General features: G+C 36.4%; 1 protein-coding gene across 4 annotated transcripts in view; it reads right to left on the bottom strand.

Annotated features, from left to right (window-relative positions):
• The window catches only part of NDST4 (N-deacetylase and N-sulfotransferase 4), a 246,565-nt gene that overhangs the window by 18,251 nt on the left and 207,046 nt on the right, over nucleotides 1–21,268 (bottom strand). For all 4 annotated transcript variants that reach the window (XM_079919073.1, XM_079919075.1, XM_079919074.1 and 1 more), the window contains 5 exons: nucleotides 20,056–20,152; nucleotides 15,459–15,582; nucleotides 7,565–7,739; nucleotides 1,939–2,109; nucleotides 900–1,009 (listed from right to left, as the gene is read on the bottom strand). In XM_079919073.1, the coding sequence (XP_079775199.1) occupies nucleotides 900–1,009; nucleotides 1,939–2,109; nucleotides 7,565–7,739; nucleotides 15,459–15,582; nucleotides 20,056–20,152 (677 nt within the window). The remainder of the gene's footprint in view (nucleotides 1–899; nucleotides 1,010–1,938; nucleotides 2,110–7,564; nucleotides 7,740–15,458; nucleotides 15,583–20,055; nucleotides 20,153–21,268) is intronic.

Genomic DNA, 21,268 nt, shown 5'->3' with positions numbered 1-21,268 from the left:
AGAATATGGCGTAAGTGATGCTATGTGACTTGCAAGGCTAGGTCAGAGAAGGCCTTGAACCACATTCCCTCGATATACCACCCCCTCTCAGAACACAAAGCCACCACACTGTGAGAAAGTCACACAGAGGTCTTGTCCCTTTGAGCTCAGCTTCGAGCTATCCCAGTCCAAGAGCCAAAGGTGTGAGTAAAGAAGCTTCCAGAAGACTCCAGTCTCCAGCCATTCAAGTCATACCTAGATATTCATGTCTTCCCAAATATGGGCCCAAGTATATATTTTGAGCAGAGACAAGCTGTCCTGGCTGTGTCCTGTCTAAATTCCCAGCCCACAGGCTCCATGAGCATAATAAAATGGCTACGGTTACATGCCGGTAGGTTCTGGGCGGTCAGCTGTGCAATAATAACTACAACATTACACATGATTATATTTGGTTATACACAATTTAAAAAATACAGAGTAAAACATGAATGTATCCCTTTCCCAATTCTGCCCAAAACACTACTCACTTTCACAGAGCTAAAGGAGGCCATCAATATTTTATTTCTAACCTGTAAATTACTTGGGGAAAGAGATCATCTTTTCCACCTTTGTAACCTCAATTCCTAGACGCTTTCTGCATAGAGCAGGCATGTAGAAAGTTTACTTAAACAAATTTATACTGGGAAAAAGCTCACAAAAAGGGGAATTTGTGATACATAAAATGCCTATAAGGTAAAGTGTTCCTGGTATTCAAAAGGGAGACACTACATGAATAATGAGGACATTCCTTTGACTGCTTTTGAGTAGCATAATGATGTATAAATTCATACCTAGTATTAATGATGCTATATACACACCTACCAGTGATAATTTATGATGGCAAATAATGGAAATGAAATCAACCATGAGAATAGACTCACGTTAGTGCTTCAGAGTAATTATAATGAGGTGTAACTCCCAGAAACTTCTGGACTTCGTCCATCACAGTAACTGGGTCAGATCTCAGCTGCTGTCCATCAATAATTAGCAACTGTAGAGTCAAAAATAGTCACTTTATGAAGAACAAAATTAAATTAAATAGACCAAGCTGCCTCCCTTGACCTGGTATGATGTTAATCAGTTAGATCAGTGTGAAAAGGAAGAAAATATGCACTACTTAGCATACATGTTAATGTTTACTATTCTTGTGTCCTTCCAAATAAACAGCAAATTTTGCCAAAGGCATTTTTTATAACCCTTAACTAACTTGATTGTAAATCATAAACACCGACACTCTCTTGATTTAGTAGTTCAGTAGAAACGCGATTTTCCATCTGCTCTGTAATACAGATAATTATCCAACCTATGAAATTCCATGAGTTAACCTTGGAGCCAATGGCTTGGAAATATAATGGGCACACAGATGAAAATTACCCATCTATTCTCCTTACAAACCACAACAGAGAACTCAGGTTTTAGTTGTGACCTGACTGGAATGAAGAAGATAAAGGATGTGGACGCTTTCCGCAAATCCTTATTTCCTGTTCTATCCCAAGTTCCTGGAGCTGTTACAACACTTTGCATTTTGACAGTCTAATCCATAACCTCCTTCTTTCCTTATAAGATTCCCACAGGACAGATGACACATGGGTATCTGCACATAGTGTTCCATAAAGGTTCTAACTGGCTGCTCCTCTACTGGTTATTGCCTATGAAGCACCTGACGCCTCCTGTGTGAGGCCCTACCACTTTGAGACCAGCTACTATCCAAAAGAAGATCCCCAGAATGTGTTTCACAGCCACTTAACATTGTAGTACTACCACTGACATTAAAAATGTAAAAATCCACATTTCTTCCTTAGGTATGGTCATCTCTGATAATAAATTGCTATCTGTGGCAATGTTAATTTATATTTTCTGTTTGTCAGTGCAACACTATGAGGATATAATAAACAGAAGAAATTCAGTTCAGGACATTACCTGAGAAGTAGCAAAGTAAGTTAGCCATCTTTCTATGTGGACCGCATACCATCCAGGTAATAGGCATCTTCTCTGCAAAGTTTTCAGGTCAGATGGGGCCCAATGTGCTGTTGTGATAACTTCATAGAAATTAAACCTCAGGGCAGCTGGATCTTCATGTGATCTTTGGTGCTTTAATAAGAAAGTCAATTGTAAAATTAATTTTCTTTATGCCTGCATAGGTATGTGTGCATGTATGTGTTTGATGTGTGGATATATGTGTGTGTCATGTGTCTTTTATTCCAAAAAGAGTAATTAAAAATAATTAATTGATTTTAGAATGAAAAATAAGGTGAAAAGTGCACACTATATTGAAGGCTAGGCATTGGCATATTGTTTATATAGAGTATAAGCCTTCCATATATATCAAGTAGCATTCAGATAAGCCTGTGGTTGTCTTCATGTCTAAAACGTTTAGGTGTAAGACAAGAGACAGAGTACAAGGGTTTTCTCCATGGGTCTGATTATAAGTGAAAAGATGTCAGGGACCAGACAGATCAAGCCTGATGAAAAGAGATTTTGATTGGCAGGAGTAGGCTTACATATTACTGTGCTCTTGTTTCATTACAGCCACTCCTGAGGGTTCCGACAATTCCCCAATATCCCTATGTGGCAGGTGCTATGGGTACAGAGAAGGCAGATGTTTATTCATGCTTGTTCAGGTGTCATATTTATGTTGATGTTGCCCAAGGCACTTTGCTTTTACCCTCCCAAGGGTTTCCACCTAACTCTGCTAATTCCTAAATACGAATTCACTACTGCTTTTCAGTACCAAATTCTCTGAATCTTTCACATCCTACCATCATTGGTCAAGCTCAAGAGCCCCACACAAATCAATACAATTTTATAAGCATTTATTAAGATCCTTCCCAGAACAATAACCTGCAATAGATTCTAGAGATAAAAAGCTATAGGTAAGACAAAATTGCTGTCTTCAAAGAAATCAAAATCTGGTATGGAAAACAACAGATTAACAGATTGTGATAAAGTCATATATTTGACTAGAGATATAAGTTATTTGCTGTGATAGCCAGACCAATAAGTGATTAGTTCTGAATGAAAGATGAAGGGATCTTTTTTAATGGTTGATGCTTTTGAGCTAAAGTGTAGTGAGAAAGATTTTAATAAGCAGAAAAAAATAAATGTGGAAACTAAGAGAACTTTAAAGTAAATTTGAGTGAAGATGAATGAGGTGTGTGGGAATGGATGAATTGATTTTGCAAGATATCTAAAAGTGAATTTAAAGAAAATTTACTACAGGATAAGGATGGAAGTATATTAGAGCCTGATAGAATTATGTAATAGCAGCCCTTATATATGTTAGAAATAAAAATTGCTAAGAAAGTAAAGATGATTAAGTGGTAAATGGTTAAAGTGTAACTAGTGAGTGGTAGGTTGGTAGAAATAATAATACTTTTGAAGCCCTCTCATAATTGCATACTTATTGACCTTATTTGTAAATGCATTATGCTACATACATAGAGACTACATAGTACATTTAATTAATACAAGGTGTAGAAACAGGGTAACTTGAGTGAAGAAATATAAACATACTATGTGTACGTTAATACAGTAATGTGAACATTTCTACTTTGCACAGTGATAATATGGAATTGTACTTAATCTGCTCTATATTGACTTATACCAGTTTAGCACCAACTTTTTTTTTATATTTATGCAACTAAACAGATTAGCGTAAAAATATGACCAGAAGTCACACAGAATTGGAAAAAATAGCACTATAGGTCCTCTGTAAGGCCCATTATAAAAATGTGGGGTAGAAATTGTAGTGGCAGGTGACATTTGTAGGACTTTCTGAATTATACCTGCTGAGCTTCAAATTTATGGTACTTACTGAATAGACAGGACTGGGTAATAATGCAACGTAAGTAATAGGTTGCATTATTTTGAAATGTACAGCAGGATGGGGACCCTACTCTTAGCAATATAGCAATAAAAAGTATTATCAGAAAAAATTATTCATTTCAAATGTGTATGTTCAAAGAATTTACTTGAAGAAGCAGGCATAGATTCTCTCTTTTTTAAAAAAAAATAGTTGAATCCATGTGGAAAAAAAAAGAGATTCATATAAGCTGCTCTAAGTAGTGACCATTTTTTCTGCCAGGAAAATGTGCAACATTTTTCCCCAAGTGTTCACATTCAAAATGTTTCATTAAGGCTTAATAACTCAATATTTTTGGCATGATTGAAAAAAATGAGTTTATCTTGCTTTGCAATATGAATTTTGTTATAGTGAGAAAGACACATTTTTGTATATTAGGGAGTCATTGACTCATGGATTCTAACAATAATTTCTGCATTTTGCTCCCAAAACAAGTGTTCCACTTGAATTCCTAACCACTGGCAATCTCAGTTTGCAGTATCACGTTTTCCTGTCCATCATTATTTGTTCTTAGCGATATATGTTTATTGAAGAAATTTTGAAAAGTCAAGAAAAAGAATAAAGGAAAAAGAAAAATTACTTGTTATTTTACAATGCTATTAAATTTTTTCTTTTAATCTATTTTGACATTAATTTATGTATGCACTCATATCATTGGGATTTTAGTACATATAGATTATTACCACCTTAAATTCAAGGTCATCAGCTTTAATTAGGCTTTCATTGCAATGGGCAATTTTACATTTCTCTGGTCAACTTTACCTCACCCCTGTAGCAAGATTTCATACCCCCTTTTTTCTCTCCTCAAACTACTGCCTCCCAAATTTTCCCCCTCTTTTCATTAGATTAACTTGTTCTCAACTTTTTAAAGGAAAAAGAGACCATCATAGTCACTTTAATTTCTCTATCCCAGACCTTCAAATTTACCAGCAAGTACATTTATACCCTTTTCTATCCCTTAAGTTTCAATGCAGGGGTTCTTAATAACTCCCGCTGATAGAATTCAGAGGATCTATGAACTTGAATCTTCAAAAAAATGTCTCTTTATTTTTAGTAACTTCTAAATAAAATTTGGTATGTACTGTACTTGTGATCTTACCACCAATAAAAATCAGTTCTTTTTTATCACATTACAGGTCTTTCAGATATATCAAATGTTTATACTCACCGCTATTTCAAAATTACAGTAGTATTAGCCCCATCATTAGATGTTTCCATTTAATGATTTAGTAAATATTTGTTACTGATTTTAAATTACTTTTAATTTAAAATCAGTAAATTTAAATTTGTTTTTAAACAAATTTGATTTTAAATTTGTTACTGATTTTAATTACTTTTCTAAATAGTTGTTTCCTTTGTAATACTATGTATTTTAATGCTTTAAAAATATATTTCTGAAATGGGGAACATGGACTCCACCCTACTGCCGGAAGGGTCCCAGCACAAGAAAAGTGAAGAACTCTGGAAATGGAGTGCTTCCCTCCCATCTAAGCTATTTCCTGTAGCCACCCTTCCAGATCTCTCAGGATCCTCCCAGGGCTGATTCCCCATTTTCCCTTGGGGGACCTTTAACATCCTTCTTCCTTTGAAAACTTTTCATTATTATTCAAATCACCACCACTATAAACACATCTTCCTTGATCCGCTGTGTCTTGTTTGCTAAAAGTTTCACTTCCCTCCATGTCTTTCAACTGAATGAAAACGGTTTAGCCCTTATTTTGCCTAATTGTCTAATTTCTTAGCAGCTGTTTGACATTGCTGTAACCTCCTTCATTTGGTAGTACTCCTTTCTTGGTATCTGCTGGAACTTTTTATTACTCCTCTGGCTGTTTTCTCTCTGGCTGCTTCATTCTGTTCTCTACTTTTCTTCTCTGAACCTTCTCCTTAGGCGATTTCACCATTTCTGTGGCTTTTTGCCTCTGATTCACAAATTTCTGTCTCCTGCTCAGACCCTTCCCCACAGTGCCAGCCACCTTTATTGCTGCTTTTGGTGTGACAGTGATGCCATAACCTCATGATTTCCATCTGTGTCACATCTTTAGCCTCCCCCCACCCCTGCACAACACCTGTATCCTTCTTCAGTGCTTCTTTTTCACGGGAATATATGGTTATCATCCAGTTGCCCAGACTGGAAATTTGATTTATCTTTGACACTGTTTTCTCTCCAGGCTCTGTTGATTTTAATCCCTATCTCTTGACACTTTATCCTTCATTCCATTTCTACTTACTATCTTTGTCCTTGCTACTGCCATTTCACAGCAGGACTATTGCAATAGCCTCTACTTGACTTCTCTGAGTGGTTACTTCTTCCACTCCAATCCATTCTTCAAATAGCAGATAGTATCATGTTTTCTAAAAGGAATTCTGGTAGTTACACACTGGTTTAACATTTTAAAAAGGCTTTCGATGGCTCAAGGAATGGTGGCCACTTGGTTCTCCCACTTGGCTTCTAGCCCCCATCTGCCTCTCAGACTCATCTCCCACAGGTCTCCACCTCGGGTTTTGCTCTCTAACCACATGAACCCTTTCTTTTAGTTCTTTAGCTGTGCTGTGGTTCTTTGCACCCAGGGGACTACACATACTTTCCCTCTGCCCCACTCTCCCTCTACCCTCACTCAGTTAAACCTACTCGTCTATCAGTTTTAAGTCTAAAGTTGACTTCTCTAGAGAGTGCTCTCATAGCACGTCCCATACTTCCTCACAGAGCATTCAAAATTTCTAATTATATACCTTTTTGCTTATTTGATTAATATCTATCCACACATTAGAATGAACACTATGTTTTAATTATCATTCTATGGATTAAAACCATCATGAAATGCTGAAGAATACTGCATTTCGGTGTGACACAATTCTATATTGTTGGATATTTACTTTTCCTTTTGTTATTATGATTAGTACCTCGATGAATAAAAAAGGGATACATATTTTTAATCCTTTTGAGGTTTTCTTATGATTGATTCCAGAAGAGGAATAACAGCACAAAAGTACCTTTACAAACTTTTTGATAACTGTCATCAAATTAGTTTTCAGAAAATATCTCCATATATATCCTTCTATTGGAAAGTTCTAGTACTTTTATCAACACATCCTTGTCAACAGAGAGAACAAGCATGACAATTTTTGCCAAGATGATATTTTAAAAAGTACCATTTTGATTTATATTTTGTTGATCCCTAATTTTTCATGTAAATTATTGTGCGGTTGGATTTGTGTGTGTGTATGTAAATTGTTTATCTATGCCTTTTGCTTGTCTGCTCATTTTTTTACTCAAATATTTATTTAGTTAGTTATTTTTACCAGTTTGTAGGAACTTTTTGTTTTGTTTTTACAAATTAAAGGAACTAAGCCATTTAACATGTATTGCTAAAGATTCTCTACTTAGATAGTAATTTTAATTTTGTTAATTGTGACTGACCAACATTTTACATGTTTATATGGTTCAATCTATTAATTCCTTGATGTGTGATTTTCTTCTGTTATGTTTATGCTTGAAACTCCTTGCCCAAATTGATATCAATTAGATCTTATCAATAGTTCTTATTTCTCATAATTTTTTTTGTTTGTTTAGCTCTTTTAACATTTGACTGTTCAATACATCTGGACTTTACTTTGTTAATTCACCATTGCTTACATTCAAGCTATGACCAAATGCTTTTAATGGTATTTTTCACTGCTTCATACCTGGTACCAAGAGTATGCCCTGTCTGAGGGGTCAATGAGGATGGTGATGATCTTGGCTTTGGGGACCAGAGATGCAGCTCGTTTGGGAGCTTCTTCTGAATGGAAGTAATTAGCACTCTTTTCAAATAGAAAGTCACTTGTAATGTTGGATGGAGTAGGGAAAAATTCCATATACCTGAAGGCAGAGAAAGACAATTAATTAATTTGAGGTCTAATTGATTTCCTGTCATACTATGGATAAGAAATAATTTAAATATTTGACATCCATTTATATCAATTTCTAATTATTGGTGTTATAATAGTCAAAATAGAGACTATTGTGTACACTTTGAATGTAAAAACAATCCCAGGCAGTATTGTTCTAATGGACTAGTTAGGGCAGGGGAAAGAGTGAGATGAAATAGGTAGGTTGTTAAAGAACAGAGAGAAAATCCTTTACATTTGGGTTGATGTTCTGTGCTATCGAAAACCAAAACCAGAAAAATTAGGTTTACCCTTGGCAAACAGCAAATTACACCATATTGCCTAGTAAATATTTTAAATTACTTCATATCTTAGTTAAGAATTTTTCAGACTCTGGGAGGGCTCAGGCCAAGGAGTACTTCCCAGAACTTTTGCCGCCAGTGTCCTTGTCCCCGCAGTGAGCCACAGCCACCCCTGCCTCTGCAGGAGACCCTCCAACACTAGCAGCCATGTGGCTGACAGGGTCCTAGTGCTCCGACCGAGTGTCAGGACTGAGCCACCGAGGTGGGAGAGCCGAGTTCAGGACATTGGTCCACCAGAGACCTCCCGGCCCCACGTAATATCAAACAGTGAAAACTTTCCCAGAGATCTCCATCTCAACCCTAAGACCCACCTCCACTCAATGACCAGCAAGCTCCAGAGCTGGACACTCTATGCCAAACAACTAGCAAGACAGGAACACAACCCCACCCATTAGCAGAGAAGCTGCCTAAAATCATAATAAGTTCACAGACACACCAGGTGCATCTGAAAACACATCACCGGACGTGGTCCTCCCCACTAGAAAGACAAGATCCAGCCTCATCCACCAGAACACAGGCACTAGTCCCCTCCACCAGGAAGCCTACACAAACCACTGAACCAACCTTACCAACTGGGGGAAGACACCAAAAACAACAGGAACTATGAACATGCAGCCTGCAAAAAGGAGACCCCAAACACAGAAAGTTAAGCAAAATGAGGAGACAGAAAAACACACAGTAGATGAAGGAGCAAGGTAAAAACCCACCAGACCAAACAAATGAAGAGGAAATAGTATATCTGAAAAAGAATTCAGAGTAATGATAGTAAAGATATCCAAAATCTTGGAAATAGAATGGAGAAAATACAAGAAACGTTTAGAAGGAACTAGAAGAAATAAAGAGCAAACAAACAATGAAGAACAACACAATAAATGAAATTAAAAATTCTCTATAAGGAATCAATAGCAGAATAACTGAGGCAGAAGAAAGTATAAGTGACCTGGAAGATAAAATAGTTGAAATAACTACCGCAGAGAAGAATAAAGAAAAAAGAATGAAAAGAATTGAGGACAGTCTCAGAGACTTCTGGAACAACATTAAACACACCAACATTTGAATTATAGGGGTCTCAGAACAAGAAGAGGTAAAAAAAGGGACTGAGAAAATGTTTGAAAACTTCCCAAATATGGGAAAGGAAAGAGTCAAGTCCAGGAAGCAGAGAGTCCCATACAGGATAAATCCAAGGAGAAACACACCAAGACACATATTAATCAAACTATCAAAAATTAAATGCAAAGAAAAAGTATTAAAAGCCACAGTGAAAAGCAACAAATAACCAAAAAAGTAATCCCCATAAGGTTAACAGCTGATCTTTCAGCAGAAACTCTGCAAGCCAGAAGGGAGTGGCAGGACATATTTAAAGTGATGAAAGGGAAAACCTACAATCAAGATTACTCTACCCAGCAAGGATCTCAATCAGACTTATGGAGAAATTAAAACCTTTACAGACAAGCAAAAGTTAAGAGAATTCAGCACCACCAAGCCAGCTTTACAACAAATGCTGAAGGAACTTCTCTAGGCAGGAAACACAAGAGAAGGAAAAGACCTACAATAACAGACCCAAAACAATTAAGAAAATGGTAATAGGTACATACATACTGATAACTACCTTAAAAGTGAATGGAATAAGTGCTCCAACCAAAAGACACAGACTGGCTAAATGGATACAAAAACAAGACCGGTATATATGCTGTCTACAGTAGACCCACTTCAGATCTAGGGACAAATACAGACAGAAAGTGAGGGGATGGAAAAAGATATTCCATGCCAACAGAAATCAAAAGAAAGCTGGAGTAGCAATTCTCATATCAGACAAAATAGATTTTAAAATAAAAGCTATTACAAGAGACAAAGAAGGACACTACATAATGATCAAGAGATCAATCCAAGAAGAATATATAATAATTGTAAATATTTATGCACCCAACATAGGAGCACCTCAATACAAAAGGCAAATGCCAACAGCCATAAAAGGTGAAATCAACAGTAACACAATAAATGTAGGGGACTTTTAACACCTCACTTTCACCAATGGACAGATCATCCCAAATGAAAATAAATGAGGAAACACAAGCTTTTAAATGATACATTAAACAAGATGGACTTAATTGATATTCATAGGACATTCCATCCCCAAACACTTTCTTCTCGAGTGCACATAGAACATTCTCCAGGATAGATCATATCTTGGGTCACAAGAAAATTGAAATCGTATCAGGTATCTTTTCCCACCACAACGTTATGAGAATAGATATCAATTACAGGAAGAAATCTGCAAAAAATACAAACACATGGAGGCTAAACAATACACTACTAAATAACCAAGAGATCACTGAAGAAATCAAAGAGGAAATCAAAAAAATACCTAGAAACAAATGACAATGAAAACACAACAACTCAAAACCTATGGGATGCAGCAAAAGCAGGTCTAAGAGGGAAGTTTATAGCAGTACAATCCATTTCGGGAAACAGGAAACATCTCAAATAAACAACCTAACCTTACATCTAAAGCAATTAGAGAAAGAAGAACAAAAAAACCCAAAGTTAGCAGAAGGAAAGAAAGCATAAATATCAGATCAGAAATAAATGAAAAAGAAATGAAGGAAATGATAGCAAAGATCAATAAAACTAAAAGCTGGTTCTTTGAGAAGATAAACAAAATTGATTAACTATTAGCCAGACTCGTCTAGAAAAAAAGTGAGAAGATTCAACTCAATAGAATTAGAAATGAAAAAGGAAAAGTAACAACTTACACTCCAGAAATACAAAGGATCATGAGAGATTACTACAAGCAACTATATACCAATAAAACGGACAACCACGAAGAAATGGACAAATTCTTAGAAAAACACAACCTTCCGAAACTGAACCAGGAAGAAATAGAAAATATAAACAGACCAATCATAAGCACTGAAATTGAAACTGTGATTAAAAATCTTCCAGCAGACAAAAGTCTAGGACCAGATGGCTTCACAGGTGAATTCTATCAAACATTTAGAGAAGAGCTAACACCTATCTTTCTCAAACTCTTCCAAAATATAGCAGAGGGAGGAACACTCCCAAACTCATTCTACAAGGCCACCATCACCCTGATACCAAAAGCAGACAAAGATGTCAGAAAAAAAGAAAACTACAGGCCAATATCACTGATGAACATAGATGCAAAACTCCTCAACAAAATACTAGCAAACAGAATCCAACAACACATTAAAAGGATCATACACCATGATCAAGTGGGATTTATCCCAGGAATGGAAGGATTCTTCAATACATGCAAAGCAATCAATGTCATAAACCATATTAACAAATTGAAGGAGAAAAACCATATGATCATCTCAATAGATGCAGAGAAAGCTTTCAAAATATTCAACACCTATTTATGATAAAAAACTCTCCAGAAAGGAGGCATTCAGGGAACTTACCTCAACATAATCAAGGCAACATATGACAAACCCACTGCCAACATCATTCTCAATGGTGAAAAACTGAAACCATTTCCATTAAGATCAGGAACAAGACAAGGTTGCCCACTCTCACCACTATTATGCAACATAGTTTTGGAAATTGTAGCCACAGCAATCAGAGATGAAAAAGAAATAAAAGGAACCCAAATCAGAAAAGAAGAAGTAAAACTGTCACTGTTTGAAGATGACATGATACTATGTATATAGAATCCTAAAGATGCTATCAGAAAACTACTAGAGCTAATCAATGAATTTGGTAAAGTAGCAGGATACAAAATTAATGCACAGAAATCTCTGGCATTCCTATACACTAATGATGAAAAATCTGAAAGAGAAATTAAGGAAACACTCCCATTTACCATTGCAACAAATAGAATAAAATACCTAGGAATAAACCTACCTAAGGAAAAAGCACCTGTAAGCAGCAGACTGTAAGACACTGATGAAAGAAATTAAAGATGATACAAACAGATGGAGAAATATACCATGTTCTTGGATTGGAAGAATCAACATTGTGAAAATGAGTCTACTACCCAAAGCAATCTACAGATTCAATGCAATCCCTATCAAACTACCAATGGCATCCTTCACAGAATTAGAACAAAAAATTTCATAATTTGTATGGAAACACAAAAGATCCCGAAAGCCAAAGCAATCTTGAGAAAGAAAAACAGAGTTGGAGTAATCAGGCTCCCTGACTTCAAACTATACCACAAAGATACAGTAATCAAGACAGTATGGTACTGGCACAAAAACCAAAATATAGATCAATGGAACAGGATAGGAAGCCCTGAGATAAACCCACGCACATATGGTCACCTTATTTCTAATAAAGGAGGCAAGAATATACAACAGAGAAAAGACAGCCTCTTCAATACGTGGTGCTGGGAAAACCGGACAGCTACGTGTAAAAGAATGAAATTAGGACACTCCCTAACACCATACACAAAAATAAACTCAAAATGGATTGAAGACCTAAATGTAAGGCCAGAAACTATAAAACTCTTAGAGGAAAACATAGGCAGAACACTCTATGACATAAATCACAGCAAGATCCTTTTTGACCCACCTCCTAGAGGAACAGAAATAAAAACAAAAATAAACAAATGGGACCTAGTGAAACTTAAAAGCTTTTTCAGAGCAAAGGAAATCATAAACAAGATGAAAAGACAACCCTCAGAATGGGAGAAAACATTTGCAAACAAAGCAACTGACAAAGGATTAATCTCCAAAATATACAAGCAAGTCATGCAGCTCAGTATCAAAAAAAAAAAAACAACCCAGTCCATAAATGGGCAGACGACCTAAACAGACATTTCTCCAAAGAAGATATACATATTGCCAACAAACACATGAAAGGATGCTCAACATCACTAATCGTTAGAGAAATGCAAATCAAAATTACAATGAGGGGCTTCCCTGGTGGCACGGTGGTTGAAAGTCTGCCTGCTGATGCAGGGGACATGGGTTCGTGCCCTGTTCCAGGAAGATCCCACATGCCACGGAGTGGCTGGGCCCGTGAGCCATGGCCGCTGAGCCTGCACGTCCGGAGCCTGTGCCCCGCAACGGGAGAGGCCACAACAGTGAGAGGCCCGCGTACCGCAAAAAAAAAAAAAAAAAGTTACATGCACCCCAATGTCCATAGCATGTTATTTACAATTGCCGAGATATGGAAGCAACCTATATGTCCATCAACAGATGAATGGATAAAGAAGATGTGGTATGAATATGCAATGTAATACTATTCAGCTGTAAAAAAGAACAAAGGTTTGCCATTTGCAGCAACATAGATGGACCTGGAGGGCATTATGCTAAGTGAAATAAGTCAGAAAATGACAAATACTGTATGATACACTTACATGTGGAATCTAAAAAATAAAACAAAGTAATGAATATAACAAAAAAGAAGCAGACTTACAGATATGGAGAAGAAACTAGTGGTTACCAGTGGCAGGGGGAGAGAGGCAATATAGGGGTGGGAAAGTGGGAGGTACAAACTATTGTGTGTAAGATAGGCTCAAGGATGTATTGTACAACACAGGGAATATAGTCAATATTTCGTAATAAGCATAAAAGGAAAGCAACCTTTAAAAATTGTATAATTTTTTTAATAGGGAAACTATATAAAATAAATTATTTAACTTGAAAAAAAACCCAGAATTTTTCAAGTACCTCACAGGATAGACTGCTAAACTATTTACACCTTTGTGGAAAATTTATATAACAGTTTCCTTTCACAGTTGGTCTCTCAAAATATATTCTTCCCTGTGTCATCCATACTAGATGTAATTAAGGAATTATTCTTATCTTGATTTGTATATATTAAACTTTTATGATATGTTTAAAATTCCTGAGAATAAAATGTGTTCTCTCAAAAAAAAATAGCAAATTTATATTTGCAAACTTGAATGCAAAATTCTTAAATTGAGATTAAAGTGCACAAAAGAGGAAAATCTCAGAACAGCTATAAAATACTAAACTGATTAGGGCATAGTTGCTTTCCTCCTTTTTAACTTCTGCGTGATTTGTAGTATGTGTAGCAATGTAAACACATTATAGTCTATCCAGAGTAATTAAGGAGATATTTCCTGCCAGTTGATTCTGTGGTGCCTCGGCAGGTTCACTCTACCATATGCTGTGGGAACATTCCTCTGTGTGTAGATTATGGAATCAATATGTTTAGAAGTTAATTCAGTGCAAGGCGTTAATTATGTGTGTAACCCTCTTTACAGCTCATCACTTCTCTAACCCTCAAATGTTCTAGAAATAAATAATAAGAGCAATGAAGAATTCATAGAAGACACTTATTTTCCTCTTTGGCATTTGTTATTATATTTCCCAAATGTGAAGTGGTGAAAAGTGTCATCTATATTCCTGCTTAACAATTTGTGTTCCATTTGAGCTCACAGATAAAATTGCTGCTCTGCTTTCAGTAACTTGCATGCAATTTCAAAATTTATTTAGTCTTTTTAAAGTAAGGTAGCATAGTGATCTCCTAGGTGCAGAGTGGACACGGCTCTACTCAAGATGGGAAGTCAAATCTGCGCACTGGCATCGCCCCTGCCCCCCCCCCCCCCAGCTGCATCTTAAAAGAATGAGCCTTTTATGAGGACATATTCACGTGTAATGTTGACATAAGGTTACATGCTACAGAGGTATGCATTGAGGGGAACTTTCCTCAGGGGGGGATTTGGAAATCAGGGCCATATTTTCCTTAGAAAATTGGGATAGAGCTGGAAATATTCCCCAGAGTGAACATCAGTTACAATACCAGGTTTATTCTATTTCAGTTTAGGAAAAATATTGTGATTTTGAAATTATCATAACTTATCAAATACAAAGTAATTTTCCTCTTATACACATGTGTGACTAGCAGTAATATGATTTTGGAAATGCTCTGTTATTGGCATGACAAATATCAGCTTATATTATGATACAACATTTACAGTCTATGTGATTAATGAAGATACATGTCATGGACTATAAAATAAAACAACCTACTGATTTATTTGTTTTCTCAAGAGTCACTGTGAAGACAAATTATGTATTTAGTTAAAAAAAATTCTAGGCACAGTAAAATAATAATATGCTTAAGGAGAATTTTAAATATCCTTATGAATAGTGCTGATGAAAAATATTCCATAATCCTCTTTATTCAATCATAATAATTTACCAGAAAAATATTATCATTATTGCACTGTCCAAATCAAATTATAGGCAACACTGATTAAATATATCATTATAAATTAATCTCTAATTCACTATGGTAGAATTGAACATACATTTATTCTGTAATTATGTAGATGCCATGCATACATCTATAATTGCTCAGCTGTGAACGAGCATGTGTTAATAATGGACTTTACTTTTTGTTATTTTTCTTACCAGTCAATTCCCTTGTGGTAGTTGTTGCCATTAAAGAATTGGACTTCTTCAAATGTTTTGGGGCTGGGGAGATTGCTGATGATGGAAGGGTGCATAAGAAGAAATAAATAAAGTGCTGTTGTTCCTATTACAAAACAGGAGGCAACAGGTTATACAGCAATAAAAGAAGAGACATATATTGTAACAAAATTTTTGCTCAAAAGGTAATATGCAAAAGACCAAATCATTCCAGTATCAAAATGATTTCCTTAAAATCAGTTCAGTGCATTTCATGTGGCAATGATTTGTGCTCTTATATTAGTCTTCATGATTCTATTGACCTAAACACTTCATTTAATATGAGGACATAGTCAAAGTCAAGCAGACTGGTAGATAATACAGCTAGGGGAGAACTTCAGAAATCAGGTGGTTCAATTTCCCTCCTGGAGTCGGATGAGTGGCAAAAGTATCAAAGACATCAAGCACAATACCTGAACCTCAATTAATATTATATTCAGATCAATTAAATTAAATCAAACTATTCAAAAGATGTTGACCTGTGCAACTCTGTACAAGTTGCTGTAGTAATGATTGACGATAAATCTTGATAAGAAAAATACATTTGCTGGCCTCGATAGACTTAAAGTGTATCTGTGGACTTGAGTCAAGTAAACAGGTAATTGCAGCGTAGTGAGGGAGGTTCCATGATAAGAGCAGAGTGTGTTTCTATTACCTGAGAAAATGGGTGATTTATACTTGGGAAGTCAGTGAAGACTTCCAGGAGGAAGCATTTTTTAAGGTTGTACCTTAAAAACATATTTCCAGTAAGGCTGAAAGAGGAGTGCAGGATTCTGGAAGGCGGCCAGTTGAATGTTCTACCCTGACAAGATGGGACAATCAGGTCTGATAGCTGAGACACTAGGCTAAACAGACTGGCTAATAGAACCCACTGAGTGTACGTATCACAGAAGGCACAAATGTCACCTCTAAACCTGAGTCAGGCCAGATACTGAGGACCACAGCAGGAAGGGTCATGAAGGGACAGGCTCTCATAAATCAAAACTTCCCTGATGGAAAAGGTTCTTTCTTTTGTAACGTGTTGCACCCAGGAGATTTTGTTGGATTTCCCAGCCCTAGGAGAGCTTGGAATGAACTACACAAGAGGGCTGGCACAACAAAAATGATAGTAGCTGGGGATCTGGAAGCAGAGAAGATCATCAGAGAATTGTGTATATAAAGGAAAGTAACAACAGATCTTGGGGGACCTAAGAAATCCAGAATGGGTGGCTCCTAGTGAAATGTGAGGACAAAAATTAATAAATGCCTTTAAGGAGATTTAATTACTAATTGAAAAACATGTTTAAAATGAACAAATATGGAATCAAATTATATAAAAGTAACAAAAAATATTAAAGGAGTCAGAACTGGTTAAGAACTAAATTAGAGGCCCAAACTACAGAAGAACTATCTCAAACACACTGAAAAATTTAGACATGAAAGTTATGGGGGGCGATAGCAGTCCTGAAGAACTGATCTGATTTTCTCCTGAAAATAAAAGGAGTTCAACAAGGAGAAAATGTGAGAGGAGGAACAAAAATCTTCCAGGGAGAGGAAATCAATTAGAGGTGGAGTAGTATAGAAGAGCAGCTGGAAGGGAACAGGGAATCCAGAAGGTTTCTTTCTAAATACTTTTTAGAATGGGCCTACATAAAAATATTTAATTGATGATGAGAAAGAAGCTTGTGTTTGTGTGAGAGAGAGAGACAGAGAAAGACAGAGAGACAGAGAGAGACAGGGAGATTTTTGAGACACACAAGAGCTGAAAATATTAATAGGTTAACATCCCTGAGATGTCGAGATTGGATGGATCCAGGGCAAAGATATAGGGATATTTTTGAATTATTGCTGAATATTTTAAAATGAATACTCTATAACCTCATTTGGTAACATGTACAAATGTTTAGCCACCCTGATGTCACAGAATTGCACCCAGAGCTCCCCTGGGCTACAGAAAGTCAAAGCCTTTATGCTCTGAGCCATACACCTTCACGCTGCCAGAAGCAGGAGGGATGTCGGGAGGCCTCTGAGAGGAAGGAAGGAGAAAGCAATTTCAGCCAGGGACAGTAGACACATGGCTTGATGTTCATATGATCAGACATAAAATCTGGGTCCATGGGCTCAAAATGTATATTTACTTTATTATTGCCTGTGCTTTCATCTATCCTTGACATTCATTTTTATCCACTGTCTTTGATATAAATATTTTGTAGAGGAAGTTTCTCACACGTTGTAATGCTCTAAGAGAAACTTTGTTCTATTTTGCGTATAATCAACTTCTTTTTAGTTTTACCAGAGTAAATGTACCAGGGTAAGTCAGTCAAATTGTGAGAAATCAATATTGACAATGGGAAATCTGATCTTCTAGAAGATTTAAGGCCAATGAATTATGCTTTCAGAACTATTGTGCTAAACTTAACCCTTTTGGAAATCCTCTCCTACCCTAGTGATATCAAAATCACATGACCTAGAATCATGAAGAATGCCCATGTGTCCACAGGATTCTAGTAGGACTACGGTGTCAACTTTGAGTGCCTTAAACCCAGGCCTACCCCACTCCGTGTCAATCCCCATTCACTGCCCCACTTTTAGCTGATAGAAATTTTTTCCAGGATTCAGCAATGAGGTGGGATATTTCATCTTTCCATTCTCACCTCAGAACAACTGAGCAAATAGGGGTTTGAGGACCACTTTTATATCTCGTGTTTATTGCAAGGGATGCATGTGTAAGGTTTAAGTTATTTAAAGACAACTTTACATTAAAGGCCAGGTTCTTAGCATTTATCTGTGCCCATTCTCCAGGGAATTTACAGCCTCTGACAGGGAGTTTTGCCAACAGAAGCAATAGGAGAACAAATGAAGACTTCAGACTTCTATGACTGAATGGATTTTAAGAATTATCACAATCATTTTCACACTAAGATAGCATTTTCATAGCATATAAAATATTATCATCCACTTCCTTTAACTTGTTTGTTTGTCTTGGGAAGACCAAAACCAGCTAAAAACTTTATCATTTCCATACTGGTAGGTCAAATATTAAAATCTTAAAGTATAAGTTATTGTCTGTAAATACAAACAGCAAAGAAGAAAACTAGATCTTTTCTTACTAACCTGTAGTGTTCTAGCAGATCTAAGAAGTAGTAATATTCAATGACAAATGATAGAGGATATGACTTAAATTTTTAGCATGATTTTACAACATAGGAATGTTTTGTTTCTTTAGTAGTCATTCCAGTGTTAGAACTGCTGTGAGGGAGTTGGTAGAAAATTAATGCACATTTTAAACAATAACAACAACAAAAGTGGTATATCTGAAAATATGTGCTTTTTTCCCCCCCCCCGCACATGTAACTTATTATTGTAATACAAGTTATATTCATGGAGGAAGAAAAGATTTCAACAACAAATATCTAATAGTCTGGAAAATTTGCCCACAACCTTTAAAATAGTCTACATGCTTGTATTATAAATATCTTCATCTAGGCCAGTCTTATTTATTGTGACTGTTCGTTTTGTGTTATGGTTTGTGTACTCACTGACGAAAGTGCTTCTAGCCAAAGTTGTGAATTCAAAATACAGCAACTCAATAAAAAGTTTAATTAATCAGGACATGAGCAAAGTATATAAAGCTCTCACATGCTGAAGAAAGTATAAAATGTTCTAATTGAAAGTGTCATCTCATGGGTGAAATACCAATGAAAGCCACCCTTCAGCTCTTTTACTGCATTCTCATGCACTTGTCCTTCAGCACATGAGAAAATATCAAGGGAAAAAAAATGCCTGATGAGCCATAGGTGTATCAGAAAATAAGTCTAAACCATATTCATACATAATGATTATTTGGAAAACAAACGAACTACACAGGTAGAATATTTGAAGGTAATAATGACAGTGGTTCTGAACAATAAATCAGTTCAAGGTTGCTATGCAGTGTAAAATAATTTGAATCAAGCCAAAGCCCTTTTTTATAACTTAATTCAGGAGTTAATTAGGCAAAGCCACAAAAAGTAGAAATTAAAAATCAGATATCACAACTGTGATATATAAGCTGCAAGTTGTCAAAAATGTGATGTCTGGGGCTTCCCTGGTGGCTCAGTGGTTGAGAGTCCGCCTGCCGATGCAGGGGACACGGGTTCGTGCCCCGGTCCGGGAAGATCCCACATGCTGCGGAGCGGCTGGGCCCGTGAGCCATTGCTGCTGAGCCTGCGCGTCCGGAGCCTGTGCTCCGCAATGGGAGAGGCCACAACAGTGAGAGGCCCACGTACCGCAAAAACAAACAAACAAACAAACAAACAAAAATGTGATGTCTGTTGAACAGTTTTTAAATTGATAGATAAAACTTTAGCCCATAAGTCTAATTAAATGAGCAACTGTAGGGTCTCTTTGAGGATCATGGCATAAAGATGATCCACAGGGATGAAGAACAATTCAAATAATGAACTTGCATGGGTGTCTAAATATTTCACAAAGCCAAATAATCAAATACCATATGACCATGTGTTTCATGACAAAAAAAAAAAAAAAAAAGAATGTAAACAGCACCGTTGGCTGTTCTTACCTGTTTTTTGTGGCCCAATTACAAGGAATTTTGGTAAGTGGTCACAAGTTTTCTCTCTGGACCAGATGTCTTTGTGTCTTTTATCATCACATGGATTCTGCAAGAAGGAAGAATAATGAATCTTACTGTGTAATGAATGCCTAGCTCTGTTCCATAAAAATTGCTCAAAAGACAGGATCAACTTCTTGCCTGATACCCTAGAACTAGGAGTTAGACCTTGTTCTTGTTCTGGTTCTTTGGTTTCTAAATTGGCACCTTCCTTTCCTTCATGGTTAGAGCTCAGCATCAAGTCGCTCCTGCCGTCATCCTTCTGAGCCTTGGCTACGTTCTAACTGCTGAGATTCCACTCTGTCTCTGAATTCATGTTTTACTTCAGTGCACCTGAGCCTTAACTTGTCTCTACCTGGTTTGAATGTAGTTTCTCAGTTTTCTGTGCTCTGCCCTAATCGTTCCTATTTTTTTTTTTCCCTAGTGGCTTGAAAGCCATCCTTCAAGTCCAAACTTGGCCAGCTTTTCCTTTCCTTTTCACACTATGTGCTATTCTCTGCTGATCCAGATAATCTCTTAGTTTGGCCCTCCCCCACAAGCAGATACCATGAGATCATTATTTCTAGCCCCTACTTCCCTCCTGAACTCTAGACCAATATTTTAAATTGAATATGTGTCACTGTTGTATAGATATGGTGAGGAAATGCCAGACCTAACATAGCCATCTGTCCAATTTTATCCCCATCTCAACATTCTTCTGTGATGCTCTCCATTCCATTCAAGTGACCAGATTCATCATCCAATTCATGACACTTCTGAGAATTAAAAGAGCCCTTAAATGAAAGTGATACAATTTTTGAAATATCTATTGACTGACAAATTGGTTTTATTATATTGGTAATGAAATTAATAATTATATTCAAAAATCATTTTTACAAATAAAATTCTTTCTAAAAATATGTTGACCATTAAAACAATTATAATTTTACATTTATTATTCAAATGTTAAAAATAGCATGAGATGAATAATCATTTATGGTTCACATTTATATACTTTAATCAGTTTTTTAGCCATATCTTCTCTAATATCATGTCAGGGGCCTGTTACCTTTGCTGGGTTTTCAAAGCCCAGTGGTCTGGAGCATGCTGGGACATGCCCTCCAAGGTACAGGCTGTGTTATTGTACTTTGCAACTCCTACTACTAAGATAGAAGCACAGTGCTGG

Source organism: Stenella coeruleoalba (genome assembly GCF_951394435.1).
Source record: "Stenella coeruleoalba genome assembly, chromosome: 4".
Lineage (NCBI taxonomy): Eukaryota > Metazoa > Chordata > Mammalia > Artiodactyla > Delphinidae > Stenella > Stenella coeruleoalba.
The sequence above is the reverse complement of the archived record's forward strand: the minus strand, read 5'-3'. Positions and strand labels throughout refer to the sequence as shown.